Source organism: Hylobates moloch, unplaced genomic scaffold, assembly GCF_009828535.3.
Source record: "Hylobates moloch isolate HMO894 unplaced genomic scaffold, HMol_V3 SCAFFOLD_4, whole genome shotgun sequence".
In the NCBI taxonomy this organism is placed as follows: Eukaryota; Metazoa; Chordata; class Mammalia; order Primates; family Hylobatidae; genus Hylobates; species Hylobates moloch.
Genome location: NW_026652279.1, coordinates 14895377 through 14918496, shown reverse-complemented (window position 1 = coordinate 14918496; position 23120 = coordinate 14895377). Strand labels below are relative to the sequence as shown.

Below are 23120 nucleotides of genomic sequence, written 5' to 3'. Positions count from 1 at the left end.
TAATGTACTATATATCTCAAAATAGCTGGAAGAAACTTGGAATGTTCCCAACACAGAGAAATGACAAATGTTCAAGGTGATTGATATGCTAATTACCCTGATTTGATCATTACACATTGCGTGCATGTATCAAAATATCACATTACACCATAAGTGTGTGCAAACATTATGTATACATAAAAATTAAAATTAGCTGGGTGTGTCTGTAGTCTCAGGTACTTGGGAGGCTGAGTCTGTAGTCCCAGGTAGAGACTGAGGCAGGAGGACTGCTCGAGCCCAGGAGTTCAAGACCAGCTGGACAACATAGATTCTGCCTCAATTTCCAAAAAAAAGAAAAAAAAAAAATGCCGGGCGTGGCGACTCACGCCTTTAATCCTAGCATTTTGCAAGGTCGAGGCGGGTGGATCATTTGAGGTCAGCAGTTCGAGACCAGCCTGACCAACCTGGCAAAACCCCATCTCTACTAAAAATACAAAAAAAAAAAAAAAAATTAACCAGACGTGGTTGCACATGCCCTGTAGTCCCAGCTACTCTGGAGGCTGAGGCAGGAGAATCACTTGAACCCAGGAGGCAGAGGTTTCAGCGTGCTGAGAATGCACCATTGCACTCTAGCCTGGGCGACAGAGAGCGATTCTGTCTCAAAAAAAAAAAAAAATGAAATTTTAGAAATAATTTCTTTTAATGTAGCCATAATTTAACCACTTCTTTCATTGAGACCTTCTCTCTTCTCTCTCCCTCTCCCCTTCCTCCTCATGGCTCTTAATTTCTATCTACCGCCATCTCAGGACATTGTTTGACTTTCTCCATGGTGCATTTGCTTTCTGAAAGTATCTTGTTCGTTCAATTCCTTGTGTGACGATTTTCTGTCTCCCCTTCCTCTAAAATGTAAGCTCCCTGAAGACAGAGACGCTGTCTGCTTCACACCTGCCTAGATGAATACAAGTGAAGGCATTGCAGAACTTCCTTCTTCAAACATGGGCAGCTAACAGCTTACAGCACCAGAAAATTGAAATTCTCTTTTGCCTTTTCTTTAATGCTCTGCCTCCATTTCTAAGCTGATTTTCTTCTGGGTCTCTGTTCTGATTCTCACACACCTGAGTGTGACTTACCCTGCTTCCCTTGCAGATGTCATTGTTCGTCCCTCAAAATATTTGTGGCACATTTCACGGTAAGGCTCTGAGACGGCGCTCCAAATTGTGTCTACATATCTTCTGTTGTGGTTACTTTGAAGTTTGTTGAATTATATTGTTTTGACAGAACTGTCACATCTCAGAACGTGTTGCTGACTAAAAACATACGCAGGACCTTTTTTCCTTCTTTTTCTTTCCTTTTTTTTTTTTTTTTTTTTTTAAAAAGGAAAAACTTTACCACCATCTTGCAACTAAACGTATGGCCACAGGAGGGCACCATGAGGCCGCACTTCTGCTCTACGCAAAGTGGGTGGAAAATTAAAGAGACCTGATGGTGGGGACAGTGCAAAACTCTGGGTCTTTTATTCTTAATCTCTTTCTTCATTCCAAGATCTACCGCCCAGTGGTAACACACCCTTTGGGGAGCAGGCTGAGAAAATCAAATACTGGTACAACATTAACAAATAATAATAATTAATAATAAGCTGTGAATGTCTTCCAGTTCGTAGAAACTGTAAAAGCACATTTAGTCAGATATAATTTGTTTTTATCAGGGTTGAGTAAAAGTGTATGGATCAACAGCTATGAGCAAAAATGGAAGAAATCTGAAACTCCTGTAATGACAGACTTCAGGAAAATGTTCTCTATTGAAGTAAAACAAAAAAAATTAGCAAGGTGACAGGATTGGGATGCAAACCCTGGCTGTGTGTACAGTGTCTGTGTTCTGCTATTACACTCCATGTTCAGCACAGCCCAATATGGGAGTCACGAGTCACATGTGCACATATTTAAATTTTAAATTAACTTAATTAAAAGTAAATAAAATTAGGCCAAGCGAGGTGGCTCACACCTGTAATCGCAGCACTTTGGGATGCCAAGGCAGGTGGATCACCAGAGATCAGGAGTTCGAGACCAGCCTGATCAACATGGTGAAACCCCTTCTGCACTAAATACAAAAAATTAGCTGGGCTTTCTGGCGCATGCCTGTAATCTTAGTTACTTGGGAGGCTGAGACAGGAGGATCACTTGAACCTGGGAGGCGGAGGCTGCAGTGAGCCAAGATTGCGCCACTGCACTCCAGCCTGGGCAACAAGATCGGAATTCCATCTCAAATAAATTAATGAATAAATAAAATTACAAATTCAGTTCTTCAGTTGCACTAGCCACAGGTTCAAGAGGTCAACAGCCAAATGACGCCTGTGGCTTCTATTGTATAGTACAGATATAGAACATTTCCATCATCATGGAGAATTCTATTGAATGGCAGTGGCATAGACAAAGCCTTGCAGTTTGTGCTCCTAACCATGACACTTTACTGCCTCATGGATTCTAGCAGTCTATCTACCTTGCCTATCTATTGTCATAGTTTGCCTTGAATTCAAAACAAAGTTTAAAAATATTTCATTCTTCTACTAAACAAGAAGTTTACTTAGTACCTACATTTTACCCACTTATTCAATATAACATACCAAAGGTAGCAAAGCAAATAGAAAATATGCTCCCTGCTATTAAAAATTTAGAATCTAGGCTGGGCACAGTAGCTCATGCCTGTAATCCCAGCACTTTGGGAGACCGAGGTGGGCAGATCATTTGAGATCAGGGGTTCAAGACAAGCCTGGCCAAAATGGTGAAACCCCATCTCTGCTAAAAATACAACATTAGCTGGGCGAGGTGGTGCACGCCTATAATCCCAGCTACTCGGGAGGCTGAGGCAGGAGAATGGCATGAACCCGGGAGGCAGAGGTTGCAGTGAGCCGAGATAGCGCCACTGCACTCCAGCCTGGGCACAACAGAGTGAGACTCCATCTCAAAAAAAAGAAAAAAAAAATAGAATCTACTTAAATATTGTGAGTGAATTATCTGATGCCTACCACAGTCGGGCAATACTGTATTCCAGTGGAACAAATGCACAAGATCGTGGAAAAGCATTATATTGTAGGCAAATTTAACTAATAAAACATTATTCACCAAATATTTTCTTGCACTCTTGTGGCTTACAACATTACATTCTTCCACAGAATCACTGACTCACATAGTGGTTCAATCTATTTCATCTGACCAGAGCCTGTGAAAGTCATCTGCCATTCACCTGAAGCAGTATATTGTTTGCTATATTACAGGACCTTTTCACTTGATGTGAAATGAAATCAGAAAACCCAAAGACGTCTTGGCTCTGACATGCTCTATAACAGTGGCTTTTCTGGGACAATGATTTTGCATCAGAGTAAGCCCAAAATTAAACTTAGGTAGGAGTCATGATAGAGCATCATGCACAGGTGTGAGAGGCAGAGGGCAGAGAACTCGAGTGTGGGCAAGCCAGACCTTGAAAAAAAAAGTCACTCGTCTCTGTCAATTTTTTTTTTTTTTTTTGGAGATAGAGTCTCATTCTGTTGCCCAGGCTGGAGTGCAATGGCATGATCTCAGCTCACTGCAACCTCCACCTCCCAGGTTCAAGCGATTCTCCTGCCTCAGCATCCCAAGGGACTACAGGCATGTGCCACCATGCCCAGCTAATTTTTGTATTTTTAGTAGTGACAGGGTTTGCCAGGTTGCCCAGGATGGTCTGGAACTCCTGGCCTCAAGTGATCCGCTCGCCTTGGCCTCCAAAGTGCTGAGATTACAGGCATGAGCTACCACCCCCAGACTCTCCATCAATTTTATCAATGACAATCTCAAAGAGAACACCTGACCTTCAGTAATACTGTAAATGAGATGGTCTGATGGATTTGGAAGAAGTGGGGAGACAAGAATAGAAAAAGGCTTTCAAGGCCGGGTGCAGTGGCTCACACCTGTAATCTCAGCACTTTGGGAGGCCGAGGCAGGTGGATCACCTGAGGTCAGGAGTTCAAGACCAGTCTGGCCAACATGGCAAAAACCATCTCTACTAAAAATACAAAAAAATTAGCCAGGCGCGGTGGCACGCCCCTGTAATCCCACTTACTTGGGAGGCTAAGGCAGGAGAATCGCTTGAACCCGGGAGGCAGAGGTTGCAGTGAACCGAGATGGCACCATTGCACTCCAGCCTGGATGACAGAACTAGACTCCATTTCAAAAAGAAAAAAAAGAAGAAGAAAAAGGCTTTCATATAATATGCACATATTGACAGTTTTCACATAAAAGGTGATGAAAAACAGAAAGTTAAATAAATAAGTTGCACAGAAACTTTGTAAATTGCCCCTACACAGAGTTCAGGCAAAGGGGAGACTGAGACTTTGGCATCAGAGAATCCTACTCAACTGTTAACTAGCTGTGTGTCACTAGAGAGATTAATTTCCCTCTCTGAACCACCATCTTGCTTATCTCCACAATGGAGATAATAAAAGTCCCTACTTCTGGGAGTGTAAAGATTAGGAAATTAAATCTTTTTTTTTCTTTTTTCTTCTTTTTTTTTGAGACAGGGTCTCACTCTGTTGCCCAGGCTGGAGTGCAGTGGTGCCATCTCGGCTCACTGCAGCCTCTGGCTCCTGGGTTCAGCGATTCTCCTGCCTCAGCCTCCCAAGTAGCTGGGATTACAGGTGCCCACCACCACACCTGGCTAATTTTTGTATTTTTAGTAAAGATGGGGTTTCACCATGTTAGCCATGCTGGTCTCGAACTCCTGGCCTCAAGTGATCCGCCTGCCTTGGCCTCCCAAAGTACTGAGATTACAGGCATGAGCCACCGTGCCAGGCCAGGAAATTAAATCTAAATCACCTGGTGCATAAAATGCCAAAATGGCTACACTAATGACCATTTATTTCACATCCCCGGCTGTATGACTTGAGAAGCGCCACTCTCTGGTGTCAATTTTAAAAGAAATATCTCTATGTTATTAAGGATTATGAATTGGTCCCCTTTGAAGTTCCTCAAGAGATACCAGGAAAGCTTTCAATAGCTTTTAACTCAAATAAATTTATGAAAATGTTTATAACACCTCCATCATTGCCATTTGCCCCAGACATTGCTACCATAGGGACCAAGATGTCGTCAAGGACCTGCTTTTAGACTTTGTTGACATCAATGTCAGATCAATGGCTGAAATAAAAGCATCTTCAAAATACTTCACAAAGCAATTGAATGACCTGAGTTGCACAGAACATCCAAGCCTGCTTGGAGTGCCATGTTTGGTCAAGGAGAGGGTGGAAGAGGGAGACTCAAGACCCACCACCTGCTTTCAAAAAGTCTTTCTCCATAAATAATACAGGAGTTTTAAAAAGATAACAGATACCTCAAGCATTCACTGGAAGAATCACATCCACAAATTCTAATTTTGTGTCTGTATCGACCACCAGAGTCTGTGTCCAACACGTGTAAAAGGATTTTTGGCAAATTCATCACTTTATATACCAGTTTGATTTTGGATACCTTTTTCATTTTATTTTTCTTTTTTCACATCAAATGGGGCATGTGCCAACACTGTAACAAAGTCTGAGGGAGGCACATCTCACATACGAGCGTGAAAACCCAATCATCACGTTTATGAACTATAAAAGGATCCCGGATTTTATTAACGAGCACATTTCTGGGTTTCGTTCTGCCAAGCTTCATGCTTTCATCTTCAGGCTAGTCCCCTCAGAGATAGAAAGCAGCTGTTCCCTTCAAGACCTGAGTCTGAGTTCCGTTTAGGAAGAAGAGGTCAGAGAAGGGAAAAGGTAAAGGGGCCAAGGGAGCAGAACTTTCTCCCAGCAAGAAAACATCACTCCGGACTTCTGCTTTCATCTTGACAGCCAGGGCTGTATAACAGGGCTATTCCTAGGAAGCTGGGTGGTCCGCAGGTCGCCTTTCCACCCTTTATAGAAAAGATAGGCAATGGCCAGGCGCGGTGTCTCACGCCTGTAATTCCCGCACTTTGGGAGGCTGAGGCAGGCGGATCACTTGAGACCAGCCTGGCCAACGTGACAAAATCGTATCTTTACCAAAAATACAAAAATTAGCTGGGCGTGGTGGTGCATGTCTGTAATCCCAGCTACCAGGGGCTGGGGTGGGAGAATCATTTGAGCCCAGGAGGCGGAGATTGCAGTGAGTCAAGATGGCACCGCTGCACTCCAGCCTGGGCGACAGCGTGAGACCCTGTTAGAAAAAAAAAAAAAAAAACTAGGCAAGTGGAGAGTGACGGATAATGGCTTTGGGATATCAATCAATGGTCTATCAAGGGACCCAGCCAAGAGTTTTCAGTGTTTTCTTTTGCCAGTTAAAGACACTAAAACACTACCAGCAACTCTCACATATTACCCCTATCATTTCCTAAAAGAAAGGGTATTTGAATACTGCCAAGGCTGGGCACAGAAGCCTGTAATCGCAACACTTGAGGAGGCCGAGGCAGGCAGATCTCTTGAAGCCAGGAGTTCAAGACCAGCCTGGCCAACAAAGCAAAACCCCATCTCCACTAATAATATAAAAAAAAAAAAAAATTAGCCAGACGTTGTAGTGGGAACCTGTGGTCCCAGCTACTCAGGAGTCTGAGGTGGGAGGATCACTTGAACCTGGGAGGAGGAGGTTGCAATGAGCCAAGATTGCACCACTGCATTCCATCCTGCGTGACAGAGGGAGCTTGTCTCAAAAAAAAAAAGAAAGAAAGAAAGAAATAACCCACAAAACCTGCCAAAATAGGAGGAAAGACAATCTCAGAATAATGATCTGCCCACACACTGCACCATCACTTTCGTTTTGTGCAAAATTCCCCCCATTGCTCTTAGTTTCTGAGACGTTTTCAGTGAAACGTCAGTCCTGGGAGTGGTGCTGAGCGATGGTGTCCCTGCGTTCGCAGCGAGATGCGTAAACCACAACACTGAAGGGCCTATGGCTTTCGGAGACAGAAACTGGAAAAATAATTTTTTTCAGATTTCTTCACACAAACGACCGTGGAAGTAAGTCTTATTACAAACTTATATGAGTTGTCATAAATGGAATGAGAAGTAGAAGGTGGAGGGAGGGGAAATGTCTTCAGGAAGGATACATGAGGAGCAGCTGTCAGACACAGGAAGGCCCTCACAAAGGCAGCAGCAGGTTGGGCGGGTCTTGACAGAAAGTGCAGACAACTGGCCCTCCTAGGACGGGAACGCTGACTCCACTCAAGGCATCTGGTTCATGCAAACTCCGACGCAAACCGTGGTGGGATGGTAGCTTCAAAGGGTCGTGCTGTCATTTCTCTTCAGTGAGTAGGTCACGTGGCTGGGGAGTTTGACTCTTTCCTTCCTTTTCCCAAAGATGATTTTGTACCTCTCACAAACAAACCATTCCATTTAAAGGAAGAACACAAATTTTGCCTGGAAGAGCAGACTTGAAATCGGTCATTAATAGTATTAAAGGTCATTTCTCCACTGAGAACATTCTACGCATTTCGATTATTGGCAGCAGCCCTTCAGGACTGTTTTTCTGCTAATTTTCTCTCAACCTCTTCAGTTGAATTCTGAATTTTCAAAAGTAGGACCAAGCTAGTTATGAGTGACTGTAAATTTGAAGGACAGAAATACACATGAAAATAACCACTACTGGCCGGGCGCAGTGGCTCACACCTGTAATCACAGCACTTTGGGAGGCCGAGGTGGGCAGATGACGAGGTCAGGAGATGGAGACCATCCTGGCCAACATGGTGAAACCCCATCTCTACTAAAAATACAAAAATTATCTGGGCCAGGTGGTGCGTGCCTGTAATCCCAGCTACTCAAGAGGCTGAGGCAGGAGAATCGCTTGAACCAGGGAGTCAGAGGTTGCAGTGAGCCGAGATCGCACCACGACACTCCAGCCGGGTGACAGAGCAAGACTCCGTCTCAAAAACAAACAAACAAACAAAAACCACTACTTAGAGATCGCCGGGTGCAGTGGCTCACACTTGTAATCCCAGCACTTTTGAAGGCCAAGGTGGGCAGATCCCTTGAGCCCAGGAGTTCAAGACCAGCCTGGGCAACACGGCAAAACCCCATCTCTACTAAAAATATAAAAAATTAGCCAGTAATGGTGGTGCACTCCTGTAGTTCCAGCTACTTGGGAGGCTGAGGTGGGAGGATTGCTTGAGTCCGGGAGTGGGAGGTTGCAGTGAGCTGAGATCATACCACTGCACTCCAGCCTGGGCGACAGAGACGCCATCTCAAAAAATAAAAAATAAATAAAAAATAAAAAAAGAACAGAGGCCAGTAAACTTTTCCATCAAGGCACAAATAGTAAATATTTCAGGCTCTGTGGACCACATGGTCACAGCTCTACTGCAGTCCTAGCAAGAAAGGAGCCACAGACAATACATAAAGAAATGGCAGTGACTGCGTTCCAGTAAAACTTCATTATGGATACTGACATTTGAATTTCAAGTAATTTTTACACAAGTCACAAAATACTACTTTTCTTTGTGTTTTTTCCAATCATTAAAATATAAAAACTATTCTTACTTCACAGGCCCTAAGAAAACAGGCAGTGGTCCCACGGGCTGTAGTTTGCTGATGATCCCTGAACTAGAAAATAAAATAGATAAAGCACTCAGAAAAAATTGAACAAGAAATATGCAAACCTCCATGAGGAAATGTAAACGTTTTTGAAGTCACAAAAAGTTAACTTGAATAAAAAGATATACCATGTCTTTGGTTAGAGATATTCAACATCCTGAAGATGCAAATTCTTCCACAATTAATTTTAAAATGTATTAGGAGGCCGGAAATGGTGGCTCACGCATGTAATCCCAGCCCTTCAGGAGGCCGAGGCAGGTGGATCACCTGAGTTCAAGAGTTTGAGACCAGCCTAGCCAACATGGCGAAATCCCTTCTCTACTAAAAATATAAAAAATTAGCCAGGCATTGTGGCAGGTTCCTGTAATCCCAGGTACTCGGGAGGCAGAGGCAGGAGAATTGCTGGAACGCGGGAGGCGGAGGTTGCAGTGAGCCAAGATCGCACCACTGCACTCCAGTATGGGCGACACAGCGAGACTCTGTCTTAAATAAATAAATAAATAAAGTACTATGATCCAAATTAAAGTAGCAAGAGATCATTTTTTTCTGGAATCACACAGCTGACTCTGAAGTTGATATGAAAAAATAAATAAGCAAGATTAGGTCTGGAAAATTCAGAAAAAGAAGAACAAAAAGGAAGCAGCCGAACTAGAATGTAAAACACTATACACATCAGCAACTAAGCCAGTGTGGTATCAGCACACGAATGGACAGACAGAACACATCCAGAAATATTAATACATCCAAATGAACCCAGGACTTACTGTGTGATGAAGGCAGCATATCAAATCAGGGTGCTAAAGATGAAGTTTTTAATAAATGGTATTGGGCCATAAAGACAAACAGATCCAAACTTCATAGTATGCATCAGGATAAAAAGCACTCCAAGTAAACCAAATATTAAATGTAAGAAATGAAACCATATAAGTTAAAATGGGAGGAGCCAGATGGTGCACAGTGGCTAATGCCTGTAATCCCAGCACTTTAGGAGGCTGAGGTAGGAGGATCACTTGAGCCCTAGAAGTCAAGGCTACAGTGAGCTGTGATCACACCTTGTCCCTGTCCAGGCTGGGTGACAGAGTGAGACCCTGTCTCAAAATAAAATAAAATAAAATAAAATGGGGAAAGCCATTCTAAAACTAACTTAAAATCCAGAACCATTGAAAAGAAAAAATTCATGAATTCAAATATATACAAATAATTTGCTTATGATTTTTTCGTTATGCAAAGATCAAAGGAAAAAGACAAACTGGAAAAACAACATGATTGTAACATCACAAAGATTAATTTCCATAATCTATCAAAGAAATTCTAAAGAAAATTCGGAAATGTTCTAGAAATTCTAAAGAAAAAATTCTAGAAATTCTAAAGACCAACAGCCCAATTTGGAAAATGGGCAAAGGACGTGAACTGAGAGATCACAGAAAAATACCAACAGCCCTTCAACCTGGGGAAAGACCCACATCGTTGGTGAGGCCATGAGAAACAGGCACCCCCATACACAGCTGGTGGGAGAACAGAACAACATAAACCCCAAGGAAGGGGAATTTGATGGGAACTACCCAAATTACTGAAGCAGTTACCTTTGACAGGACCCACTTCTGGGAATCCTGACTGGAAACATGTGGAGTGTACATCCAAACTGGAGACTACAGGAAAGAAAGAACAAGAGTGATCTCTACATGGGAGTATGCTGTGAGCAGGATATATTAAGTGAAAAAAGGCTGGGCATGGTGGCTCACGCCTGTAATCCCAGCACTTTGGGAGGCTGAGGTGAGTGGATCACCTGAGGTCAGGAGTTCGAGGCCAGCCTGGCCAACATGGTGAAACCCTGTCTCTATTAAAAATACAAAAAAAATGAGCCAAGCATGGTGGTACACACCTGTAATCCCAGCTACTCGGAAGGCTGAGGCACAAGAATCGCTTGAACCCAGGAGGCGGAGGTTGCAGTGAGCTGAGATCGCGCCACTGCACTCCAGCCTGGGTGACAGAGTGAGACAATGTCTCAAAAAAAAAAAAAAAAAAAAGAGTGTAAAAAGCAAGGTGTATGCTACTTTTGTGTAAGGAAGAGAAATAAGACTACAGATAGATAGAGACATAGATAGATGATAGAGATATAGACAGATGATAGAGATATAGACAGATGATAGAGATATAGATGATAGAGATATAGACAGATGATAGAGATATAGACAGATGATAGAAATATAGATGATAGAGATATAGATAGACGATAGAGATATAGATGATAGAGATATAGACAGATGATAGAGAAATAGATGATAGAGATATAGATAGATGATAGAGATATAGAGAAGAACTGAAGAGAAATAAGACTACAGATAGATAGAGACATAGATAGATGATAGACATATAGACAGATGATAGAGAAATAGATGATAGAGATATAGACAGATGATAGAGATATAGACAGATGATAGAGATATAGATGATAGAGATATAGACAGATGATAGAAATATAGATGATAGAGATATAGATAGATGATAGAGATATAGATAGATGATAGAGATATAGATGATAGAGATATAGACAGATGATAGAGATATAGATGATAGAGATATAGACAGATGATAGAGAAATAGATGATAGAGATATAGATAGATGATAGAGATATAGACAGATGATAGAGATATAGATGATAGAGATGTAGATAGATGATAGAGATATAGACAGATGATAGAGATATAGGTGATAGAGATATAGACAGATGATAGAGATATAGATGATAGAGATATAGATGATAGAGATATAGATAGATGATACAGATATAGACAGATGATAGAGATATAGATGATAGAGATATAGACAGATGATAGAGATATAGATTAGAGATATAGATGATAGAGATATAGACAGATGATAGAGATATAGATGATGATGATAGATAGATGATAGATAGATAGATAGATAGATAGATAGATAGATAGATAGATGATAGATAGATGATAGATAGATAGGGATTAGACATTTTCTTTTTACTGTTTTGGGTGTTTTTGAGACCAGAGTTTTTGCTATGTCACCCAGCCTGGAGTGCAGTGGCTATACACAGGCAAGATTGTCGCACATCACAGCTTCCAACTCCTGAGCTCCAGTGATCCTCCCACCTCAGCTTCCCAAGTAGCTGGGAATACAGGTGCATGCCACATGCCCAGCTAATTTTTATTTTTTGTAGAGATGGGGATCTTGCTATATTGCTCAGGTTGGCCCTCAAGTGATACTCCTGCCCCAGCCTCCCGAAGTGCTAGGATTACAGGTATGAGCCGCCAAACTCAGCTCTAAGATAATATGTTTTAATCCTTTTTTTTGAGACAAGGTCTTGCCCACCCACCCAATGGCACAATCATGGCTCACTGCAACCTCAATCTCCTGGGCTCAAGCGATCCTCCTGCCTTGGCCTCCCAAAGTGCTGGAATTACAGGCATAAGCCACAGCACCCAGCCACTATATATTTTAGTTTGCTTGTATTTGCATCAGGAAAAACTAAAAGCAAGAAACTAATAAAAATGGTTACCTATAGATTGGGAGCAAGGGGGATAAGGACACGAGTGGGAAGGAGAATTTTGTGTCATTTTGACATTTTAACCATTTAAAATTGTCTGATTTTCTTTTAATGACTTCACTTATTTAACAAACTTTAATTGAGCAATGCCCCAGGCATTCATGAATACCTAGGTGTCGAGGAGTGGAGACAGATAGAGAATGTGACAGTAGGCCCGGTGCAATGGCTCATATCTATAGTCCCAGCATGTTGGGAGGCCAAGACGGGCGGATCATTTGAGGTCAGGAGTTTGAAACCAGCCTGGCCAACATGGTGAAACCCCGTCTCTACTAAAAATACAAAAAAAAAATTAGCCGGCCGTGGTGGTGGGTGCCTGTAATCCTAGCTACTCAGGAGGCTGAGGCAGAAGAATTGCTTGAGTCCAGGAGGTGGAGGTTGCAGTAAGCAGAGACCATGCCATTGCACTCCAGCCTGGGCTACAGAGCAAGACTCTGTCTCCAAAAAAAAAAAGAGAGAGAGAATGTGACAGTATTCTCATACATATGTATACTTCTACATATTAAAAATATATCTCTGAATATCTGCTTTGGTGCAATGGAAAATAATTCAGTTACATGATTAAGAAACCAAATCTAGTTAGTAATTGAAAGTGCATGTGTACAAGAAAGAGAGATGGAAGAATTAGAGACCCTATTCGAGATGCAAGCGCGTTCTCAGAGATGGCAGTTGCTGCCTTCAAGGGAACCAAGCCCCTCTGTGGGAGACAACCACTGCACTCAACATAAAATGTCATTTCAGAGACACCATGTTTGAAATAGAACTACCTCCTCCCACAACCCTTCCTTCTTTCTTGCTTTATTTAGGATCATTGAACTTATCACCATCTTACACATATTTTTACTTATCGTGTTTGTCTGTCTTCATTAACTACCCCAGGGCCATACTCGTAAGAAATCCCTTAAAAAACATCTGTGGATGAACAAATGAGCAGATCGCTGCCTGGATTGTTTGGTGACTCTTTCTGAGATGTTTGACTCCAGAACGCTGGTTTTGTTGTCTCAGAAATCTCGATGCATGAATCCCTGTGGCTGGGGCTGTTGCAAGAACGTATGCAAAGTTGGTCATCGCTGTTGATCCGATCGAGGTTATGTGCGTTGCTGGCGTAGCACACGTATTGAAATTAATCACCACTGGAAATGTCTTTAGGAGGACTATACTGACGCCACAGTGAGGTAAAAAGCGTGTCCTTCCAAAAGTCAAGGAAACACAGCAGCAAAGAGTAACTTTGACATTAGGAGAGCATGTATCTGTCATTGTGAGGATGACTGAAATTCTGCATTTTCTTGCCAAGCCAAAACCAAGAGCTCTGCAGAGCTTAAGAGAGGAAAATACCCACAAAATTCCTCGGAAGAAATGAAAATGTCGAGCCAGGAGAGGCTGTTGTGAGCGGTCCATGCATTGTGCAGGCACGTGTCCTGTTTCAGTGGGTGGCTTATTTCCTTACTTTACATAAAATAGTGGTGTATGTTACCATCTTAGATGACTGGGAATATAGCATCTGGTTTGCCTGCCAGATAAGGTTCCATTCTCACCTCCAACCACATCCCCAGGTGCAAGGATGTCTACTTCACATTACCTAATAATTCGACAAAGAACACTTAAAAGTTTAATGACTTGTTTTTTTCTTTCCAGAGGGCACTGATTTTAAATATCTCCATCTCAAACTGCTTGAACCCAGCCAGTAATAGTCACAAGTCAAAATACTATGAGATCACTTAGAAGGGGACTGGTTAAATTAATTACGGTTCATCTATACACTGAAAGACTATGAAGTTGCTAAGGTGACTAGAGCACTTTCTAGGTACTGATTTGGAATATCACAAAACTCTAGTAAATGGGGAAGGAAAAAAAAGACCAGGTGCACCTATCTCAATGGATTCAGTGTGCACTCACTATGAAAAGGGGAGTGGGGTAGGCTGGGCACGTTGGCTTACACCTGTAATCCCAGCACTTTGGGAGGCCAAGGCGGGTGGATCACCTGAGGTCAAGAGTTTGAGACCAGCCTGACCAACACGGCGAAACCTGTCTCTACTAAAAGACAAAAATTAGCCAGCTGTGGTGGCAGGCGCCTGTAGTCACAGCTACTCAGGAGGCTGAGGCAGGAGAATCGCTTGGACCCGGGAGGCGGAGGTTGCAGTGAGCCGAGATCATGCACTCCAGCATGGGCAACAAGAACGAAACTCTCTCTCAAAAAAAAAAAAGAAAGAAAGAAAGAAAAGAAAAAAAAGAAAAGAGGAGTAGGGGAGAGGGAGTGACGGCCACCTTGTGCTTGCCAGAGCATGCAGTTATCTCTAGAAAGATACAGCACATTTCTTCTTTTTTTTTTTTTGGTGAGACGGAGTCTTGCTGTCACCCAGGCTGAAGGATACAGGACATTTCTGCAAAATGCTTTTTCTTTTGAGACAGGGTCTCACTCTGTCACCCCGACTGAAGTACAGTGGCGTGATCTCAGCTCACTGCAACCTCCTCCTCCTGGGTTCAAGTGATTCTTTGTGCCTCAGCCTCCTGAGTAGCTGGGATTACAGGCGCACACCACCATTCCTGGCTCATGTTTTTGTATTTTTAGTAGAGACAGGGTTTCACCATGTTGGCCAGGCTGGTCTTGAACTCCTGACCTCAAATGATCCACCCACTTTGGCCTCTCAAAATGCTGTGATTACAGGCATTAGCCACCACTCCCAGCCTGCAAAATGCTGTTTTTTGAACTCATTCGTAGGTAGGGCTTACTATCTACCAGTTAGTAATTCAAAGTGCATAAGTATGTTTTTTTCTAGTAGTTAACAGTTAATCCTTTTCTAACAGTTAATCCTCTTAACAGCCCTGTGAGGTAAGGGTCTCATCCCCCTTATTCTACAGATGCACAGAGATCACACAGCCAGAAAATGGCAGAGCTGGGATTAAAACCCAGGGAATCTGGCTCCTTGTCCTGGAGCATTCTGCCCCACTGTTAAGACTGGCCTGGGGCATGGGGGAGAGGGGTGTAACCAAGGGATCTGGAAGCAAGGGCAGGTGGATGGAAACAGTATATACTATTTTGTTCTATTTGAATTTTTGTCAGGTGTAAACATTACCCATTTTTAAAATAATCTTTAAATTTTATTTTTAAAAATAGATAATGCATTCAAAATGTCTAGCTGGAAAAACATGGGTGATCCATTTAGAAGGATCAGGTGAAAACAGATGGTGAAATACACGGAACGTGAAACCAAGAGCTTGGGTTTGTTGTGAATGATGAGGAAGCTTTTTGATGTTCTGAATGTGGGCAACTGGAAGTGGCTCTGAGAATCTTCAGCCACCAGGAATGGCTTTCTCTCTGCAGTCCACCTCCTCAGGGTCACCCTCCCCCTAATTCTACAAGCCCTCCAAGACTAGCCAGCACCTAAGCATAATGGGTAACAACCACTGGGCTTTGGAGTCAGAGCCACTGATTCTCATTCTGACCCTCCGCTTTTAAAGGGTCCCTGGGCAAGTTGCCTTTCTTCACCTTAAATATCTCATCCATAAAATGGGCATAAGATTAAGCATAAGCACCTCACAGGGTTGATAGTATGGTTAAATTAGGTAATACATGATATGTGCTAAGGATAAAGTAAGTGTTCAATTAGTGCTTGCTATTATTATCCTAGCATTGACCAGGATTGAAATCTCAACTTTGATTCCAAAAAAACTGTTGTCTTCCCCTCTTCCCTTCATGCTTCTCCCTTCTCCCTTAAAAGAAACATCAGGTGCTGGACCAGATCTAGTTTATACCCATAGTCACTTAATGTTTCCAACAATCCTACCAGGTAGATTTAATTATACCCATTTTCCAGATGAGAAAACTAGGCTCAAAGAAATATTGTAACTTACACAAGATGCCTCAGCTGGGAATGAAGTTGTGACTTAACCCATATCATGCAACTCCCAGGCTGCTCTCCTCTGCTCATTACACCATACTACCTGATGGGCCTGCTCACCTAAGGCCAAGCAGAACCTGCCTCAACTGAGAAGCCTTCCCAGACTGCCACAGCTGCACCAATATGGCTCTCCTGTGCACCTATGCAAGTCACACACCAATTTGTTAAAATCTTGCATTGCTTATTTTCTTCAGGGTGACTGAATTCCTCAAATATGAAATTGGACTAAATCTACTCTTTTTAGCTCCCCGAATACACAACTCACAAAAGTTGCTACCTAACAAGAGACATGCTTTTCTGCATCTGTATGTTGTGTGTACCTCCTTAACTTCCTTTGTTGGGATAAGTGAAATCTGATAGTCATCACTTCATGAAATTCCAAATGAATACTCAGAAACACCTGGAATTCTTTCTGTGCTCTGTTGTTTTTTAGAGGGAACTTATGAAATATACTGGAAAATTTTCCCTACCTCCTATATCTGGGTACACTTCTAATATTCAAAACAAAACCATCATTATAATGATCCCAAAACACTGCAAATTCTACTGCAGTTTGAATCACCCAATATTGAGATATATTTAGTTTATGCTAAATCCCTGACTTTAAAATAACTGACATATTTGGCGAGCTGCTGGATCTTAACACACTTCCACCTTCAGAGTCTTTACTTGCACTGCCAAGAGCTGTGGGAGAGGCATTTTTGACAAACCCACAGTGGAAACTGACCCACATATTTCAATAGAAATGTTACAATTGCTACATTTAACCACAGTAATAGACTCAACATTAAGGCGTAAACAGCTTCTTGTATAATAGCCTGAAAGTTAGCCACATTTTAAATAATTTACATGAGAAACTGTATTCTGAATTCCAATCAAGTAACAATGTTTTCACGTTGAAAGTGGGAAATTGCATGCATTCTTAAATACACATGGGAATTGTTAGTCATCAACTAAGCTTACCCTTCCATTCTGTAGCATTGCATGAAATGCAAAGAAAAACAGTTATCATCCAAAATGAAGACAGGATACTGAACCCATATTTCTCTCTCAAATTCTCAGCGATTATAGACAGCATCAAAAGTCTCACAAGCCTACTCAACTGCAAAAATTTCTTGCTGCAAGTATTACTGAATATCAAGTCCCATTATACCATGTCTAAAGCAGGACTTGGGTAATTTAATGATACGTCCTCCTGTAGCAGCACCTATCCCCTATAAGAGGTGGGTGTGCTGTTGTTTTCTATAGGTAGGGGGTAGCTGGTCTCATTCACAGAAATTTCCTTTGTTAAGATGCTCACTTTCTGGTGATACCGTCCAATTGCCCACTGATTCCCTGGCAAGGGCATTCAACAGAATGTATTGCTCCCAATCCCAAAAACCTAGTAGCAAAGTTGCAGGGGTGACCTTAGCACACTTGAAGTGGGCAAAGTAGACACAGAATCGGTAAAACATAGGAATCTAAAGCGGGCTGTGGACCTACCACTTGCTTTCAATTTTGTTATCACTTGTCAAACACGGGGCTAGCCTGTGAGGTTACAAAGATGAGTGAAACAGTGGAGTTGGCAGACTAGTATACAGGGAATTGCTGGCACTTTGCAATATTCATTACTTTTAGTTATGGGAAGAAAAACTCTGAAAATGTACAAATAAAACCTAAAGACCACAAACTCTACTGCTAAAGTTTAAACTTAACACGTTCTGAAGAATAAAAGGGAATTGCATACTCTTCATTTTAAATAGGGAAGAGTTCACGCAGTTTATTCCTAGCCAGTGGAAAAATTAGTCTTCCCATCATTAGCCTTGAACTATGTACTAGTTATACTATTTAGTAAATAAAATTAAGTGGGGGTAAGAGATCAAATATGAGAAGCTGAAAACTAAAAAATTCTTAAGGTTAGAAACACACTGACTAGTACTCTCCTTAGTTCACAGCCACAGATCTTACCCTCTACTGTAGCTACTGTGCAAAAATATGCCTAGAGGGCCAGGCATGGTGGCTCACGTCTGTGATCCCAGCACTATGGCAGGCTGAGGCGGGCAGATCACCTGAGGTCAGGAGTTGAAGACCACCCTGGCCAACATGGTGAAAACTCGTCTCTACGAAGAAAAAAAAAAAAAAAAAAATTATATATATATATATACACACACACAAAAAAACGAGACAGGCATGGTGGTGCATGCCTGTAGTCCTAGCTACTCAGGAGGCTGAGGCAAAAGAATTGTTTGAACCCGGGAGGCGGAGGTTCCAGTGAGCCGAGACCAAGATCATGCCACTGCACTCCAGCCTGGGCAACAGAGGAAGATTCCGTCCCAAAAACAAAAACAAAAAAAAGCATAGGAAAGGAGACCCACAGTTGAAAATAGAATCCTCCTCTCCACTTCAGGTAATTCTACACTTCTTGCCATGTAGTTGCCTGAAGGTGGGATTTTGAAAATGATTTTTTTAAAGACAGAATCTCCATCTGTCGCCCAGGCTGGAGTGCAGTGGTGCGATCTCGGCTCACTGCAACCTCTGCCTCCCAGGTTCAAGCAATTCTACTGCCTCAGCCTCCTGAGTAGCTGGGATTACAGGTGCCCACCACCACACCCGGCTAAGTTTTGTATTTTTAGTAGAGATGGGGTTTCATCATGTTGGCCAGGCTGGTCTCGAACTTCTGGCCTCAAGAGATCTACCTGCCTTGGCCTAAAGTGTTGGATTACAGGCGTGAGCCACTGCGCCCAGCCTTTAAAATGATTAACACAAATATTGTAAATATATACACGCAAGCTAGTGCCAAATTATACCAACGGAGACTTTTATTTAAATCTGGATCTTGCTGACAATCAGCATGACTTGCCTGGCAAAGAACCACAACTGTCAGGTCAGATGCACCCTCTGCCGGAACACCTGGTCACCACGTAAAAAACAGGGCTGTAACAAAGTCATGCATTAAGTTTTCCTCAGTTGAGGATTTGAGGTGGGTGGTGGCGCAGGGTGGGGGGGGGGGCGAGGGGGGGGGGGAATGGGAGTGGCAGCAGGGCAAATAAACCATCATGGCACATAAAATAATTACACACATAAAAATATTCTAATTTATATTTTATTGCATTATGAAAATAATACATTCGGCAAAGTAATCTAGGCTCCAAGTTGAAATAAAAGAAAATCCTGAAGAGTGTACTGATTTTTAAAATGTGAAATAGTAAGATGTATTCTAACCAATACATACTAGCATTCTTATTAGGCCAAAACCCAGTAAACCTAATTATTACAAGATGTTTTGCATTCATTCATTTTATGATTAGCACAAATCTTGAGAACTGACCCTCATTTTATCAAAACCAATGTTAAATTCCTGTTCAGAAGACAATTTGAAACACTACCGAAAATTTTTAATTCCTTTGGTTTTTTAAGTTGCATTTTCATCCTTACCATGTTACATTTTTTCATAATCAAACATTGTAGCAGCTTTAGATTCTGCCCAAGTACCTTTAAGTAAACTAGTATATTACATTTACATTATTTGAAAAGTTGATTTTACAAATGCAAAAATGCATAAATACATGCCTATCTACACCGGCAAACAAAATACTCTGAATCTCAATGCTTTAACAGGCCACACCTTCTGGCCGAGGATTTCTGGGATGCCTTTCCAAGCCACAGGGCCTGGCTGGCAATTCCACTACTCAAACACACTTCTGAAAGGTGTAGTTACAATAAACCCTAAAGCAGGTTAAATTTATCTAATAATCAACATTTAAAATATGACATTTTCACTACTTCTGCTACATTTTTCAGAACTGAAAATATATTTTTCAAAAATGTACAAGGATATTTTCATTTTAAAAGGGAAAAGTGCTAAAAACATACCATATATATATATCTCACTTTCCTCATCACCATCTTCAAATTTTTTTTTACACGTTGGGTTATAGTCTAGAGAACAGGTAAGCAATCTGCTCAAGGTCAGAAACAAAATATCTTTAATCACTGAGGTCTCCATTCTTCATTTAGATCTTTTAACAGGACTTTGCTTGATATATGTTAAGAAATATGCCTAAAATCACTTCTGTTCAGAAGTGAATCAGTTACTATTAGAATTGATTCATAAATAAATCAGTTACTATTAGAACTGACATTTTCATTAAGCAAAGTCTGTGTTAAGTGCACCTATGAATACCTGCGGAAATTTAATCCAAATGGCCATCAATATCTAAAACCAGATGAACAAGGTTTCCCAATTTAACTACAGAAGTATTCCACCTACCCTAAAGATATTCCATGAGCATTCTACAGTTATCTGTATAAACAGCAACAAGTTTGATCTATGATCAACATATGAATATCTAATAAATATTAAAACTATTAAACTATAGATTAAAATGCCGATCTCTCATAGAGTTAAGTGATGTCATTTTGGTACATTCACCATTATTGTACTTTATTTAATAAAGAAATACATTTGCCCTTGCAAATATAGCAACTGCAAGTTTACAAATAAAACCACAGACCTCAAAGTCATAATGCTAAATCTTCATTTATAACCAACAAAAGTAAATCAATTTGTTTACAAATGGTCCATGGCACTACAATTAAAATAAAAGATATCAAAGGTCACAGGATCTTAGGTAGGTTTACCGAAAATTTCATAAATATTCAAAAGAAAATTTCAAAATTTGTAAACTTAAATTTGCTTCATTTTAACACTTTTGAAAAAAAATTTAAAAATTTACAATGTTTAATTTTTCTCCCCTCCGGTATAGTAAATCAATATTCAGATTTTATTTCAACTATCAGACATAGTCATAAATATATCATCTAGCTGTTGTGAACTTGACAGTCAAGTCAGTCAGTAGTATATTATCCTACAAACATAAATGGATCCAAATCGTTTTGGTATTTACAGTCATGATGATTTAAGTAGTCAAAACGCAAAACTTGTGGTTGCCCCCCAAATCACCCAAAAGCATATTATACAGTGTCAGAAACTGTTTGCATCAGTTTTAGAAGCTCATCTGTGTAGTTCAGGTATCTGAAACTAAAAAAAGGGGGATTCTTTCATATTTTGATAAAAATGTACTCGAATATTTCATAACATTAATATTTATTGCTTTATATGAATACTGTATTGAAAGCCCAAGCATTCAGTTTACACACAGAAATTATACAATTATATACTGCTTCACAAAGGCAGTGAACACATTACATTCTACAAAATCTACTTTACAGAAATTTAAAAACTCTAAATATCAAAAGGTACAGCTGAAGAAACAGGTATAAATTTGGCAGCCAGTAATTTTGACAGGGAAGTTGCAGCTTGCATGACTTTAAATATGTAAATTTGAAAATACTGAATTTAGAGTAATCATTGTGCTTTGTGTTGATCTGAAAAATATAACACTGGCTGTCGAAGAAGCATGTTCAAAAATATTTAATTCACTTCAAAATGTCATACAAATTATGGTGGTTTCTATGCACCCCTAAAGCTTCAGTCACTTAGCTCAGGTACATACTAAAGTAATATATTAATTCTTCCAGTACAGTGGTGTTTCATACCATTGACATTTGCATACCCTAGAATAATTTAGAAAGACGCGTAATATTCACAATGTTCAGAAAAGCAAGCAAAAGGTCAAGGAACCTGCTTGGTTCTTCTGAGATGGTCTCATATCAGCTTCATAAACATTCATTCTACAAAATAGTAAGCTAACATTTGAACACAATTTCCAAGATAAAGCATATTTTCTCATAAATAATGAAGTCTTTTTCTCAGGCACCTCAGAAGTATACAAAAGAATTCGAGTTTGAACAGATCTCTTGGAATGTGTTTAACCCGGTATTTCAACAGACTTAAGATTTCCAGGGTTTCACAAGGGCCAGATTTTATTTCAATTACTCAGAAGAGAAAGAAAATGTCTTCTGAAAGAGGTGAACTCAATCATTACCAATAGAAAAAGTATCCACTGTATTCATCTCTTATAGAAACAGAAAAATATAACATTTCCCCCCTTAGAATAATATATATATATATATGTATGTATGTATGTATATATGACTTAAAGTTCCATTGTATGTAGCCAAACAATAAAATCTGGAAACCAGCATGAAACCCTATAATACACATGTTAAAATGTTGAAACTATGACCAAAATATGAAAACTGCTAGAGCTATCAGAAAGAGACAAGACAAAAAGCTTCTTGCATATGTATAAACTACATGTGATAATCTCAAAAAACTTTTCAAAATTATAATTACTTCCAGTTTAAAAACTTTAATCCTAAATTAAAAAAAAAAAAAAAATCTATACACAAACCACTGATTTGCCCAGACCAAAAAAAGAAAGAAAGAAAACTCAGCGGTAAGGTAAGCAGGACCCAGAGGAGCTCATATTCACAGTTCTTACATGTACAACCCTTTCAGGAATTATCCATAAAGTACTTTATTTTACAACCTGCTTCTCTTGTAAAACTAAAGGTCCACTTTCTTACATAAAAGTTTTATACAGTGTTAAAACCAGAACTGTATGTAAAATACTGCATCTAAATGTTTCTAAATAGTTAGTCTTGTTCCATTGGTTCATCGGTGACTTCTGTGGCTTCGTCATCATTTTCCATGGATGATTCTGAAAGAATCTCTCCAGTTTTACTGGAATTGGATCCTACTAATTCTTCTGTTTCACGGCCGTCAGAAGAACCACTACTTACAGGGCCTTTGTTTTCACTACCTTCAGAATGTAGCAAATCTTTCTCAGCTTGAGACACATCAGATTCCTCCATTTGATTATTCTCCTCAGAAGTCTCTTCATTCACAGTTAAGGCATCATCAGATTCTTTTTCTTGATTTTTTCTTTCTGGGATCATTTCTCTTGATGTCATAAAAGACTCTAAAAATAAGCAAATGTTGTTGTAATTAAATTTTATTTTCAAAATACCTCCACAGTTAAGTTTCATGAATTCTGATATTCTATAGTTCAAATCACATCCCCTGAAATTCAGCAGCAACTACATACAGGTGGGAGAAAAGCCCAACATCAGCATTATAAGGAGTTCCATTATGTAAAATTCTTTCACGAAAAAAATGAAGTACAAGAATTTGAGGATCTCCTTACTCCACCC

General features: G+C 40.5%; 1 protein-coding gene and 1 non-coding gene across 3 annotated transcripts in view; both read right to left on the bottom strand.

Moving 5' to 3' along the window:
- Positions 1–5501: 5501 nt before the first annotated feature.
- Positions 5502–5605, bottom strand: LOC116467711 (small nucleolar RNA U13). The gene has a single exon (XR_004247916.1). It is a non-coding gene; the product is annotated as a small nucleolar RNA U13 (small nucleolar RNA).
- Positions 5606–19086: 13481 nt separating this feature from the next.
- The window catches only part of PPP4R2 (protein phosphatase 4 regulatory subunit 2), a 70730-nt gene continuing 66696 nt past the window's right edge, over positions 19087–23120 (bottom strand). For both annotated transcript variants that reach the window (XM_032149503.2, XM_058437165.1), the window contains one exon: positions 19087–22888. In XM_032149503.2, coding sequence (XP_032005394.1) covers positions 22563–22888 — 326 coding nt within the window. In that variant the 3' untranslated portion in view covers positions 19087–22562. The remainder of the gene's footprint in view (positions 22889–23120) is intronic.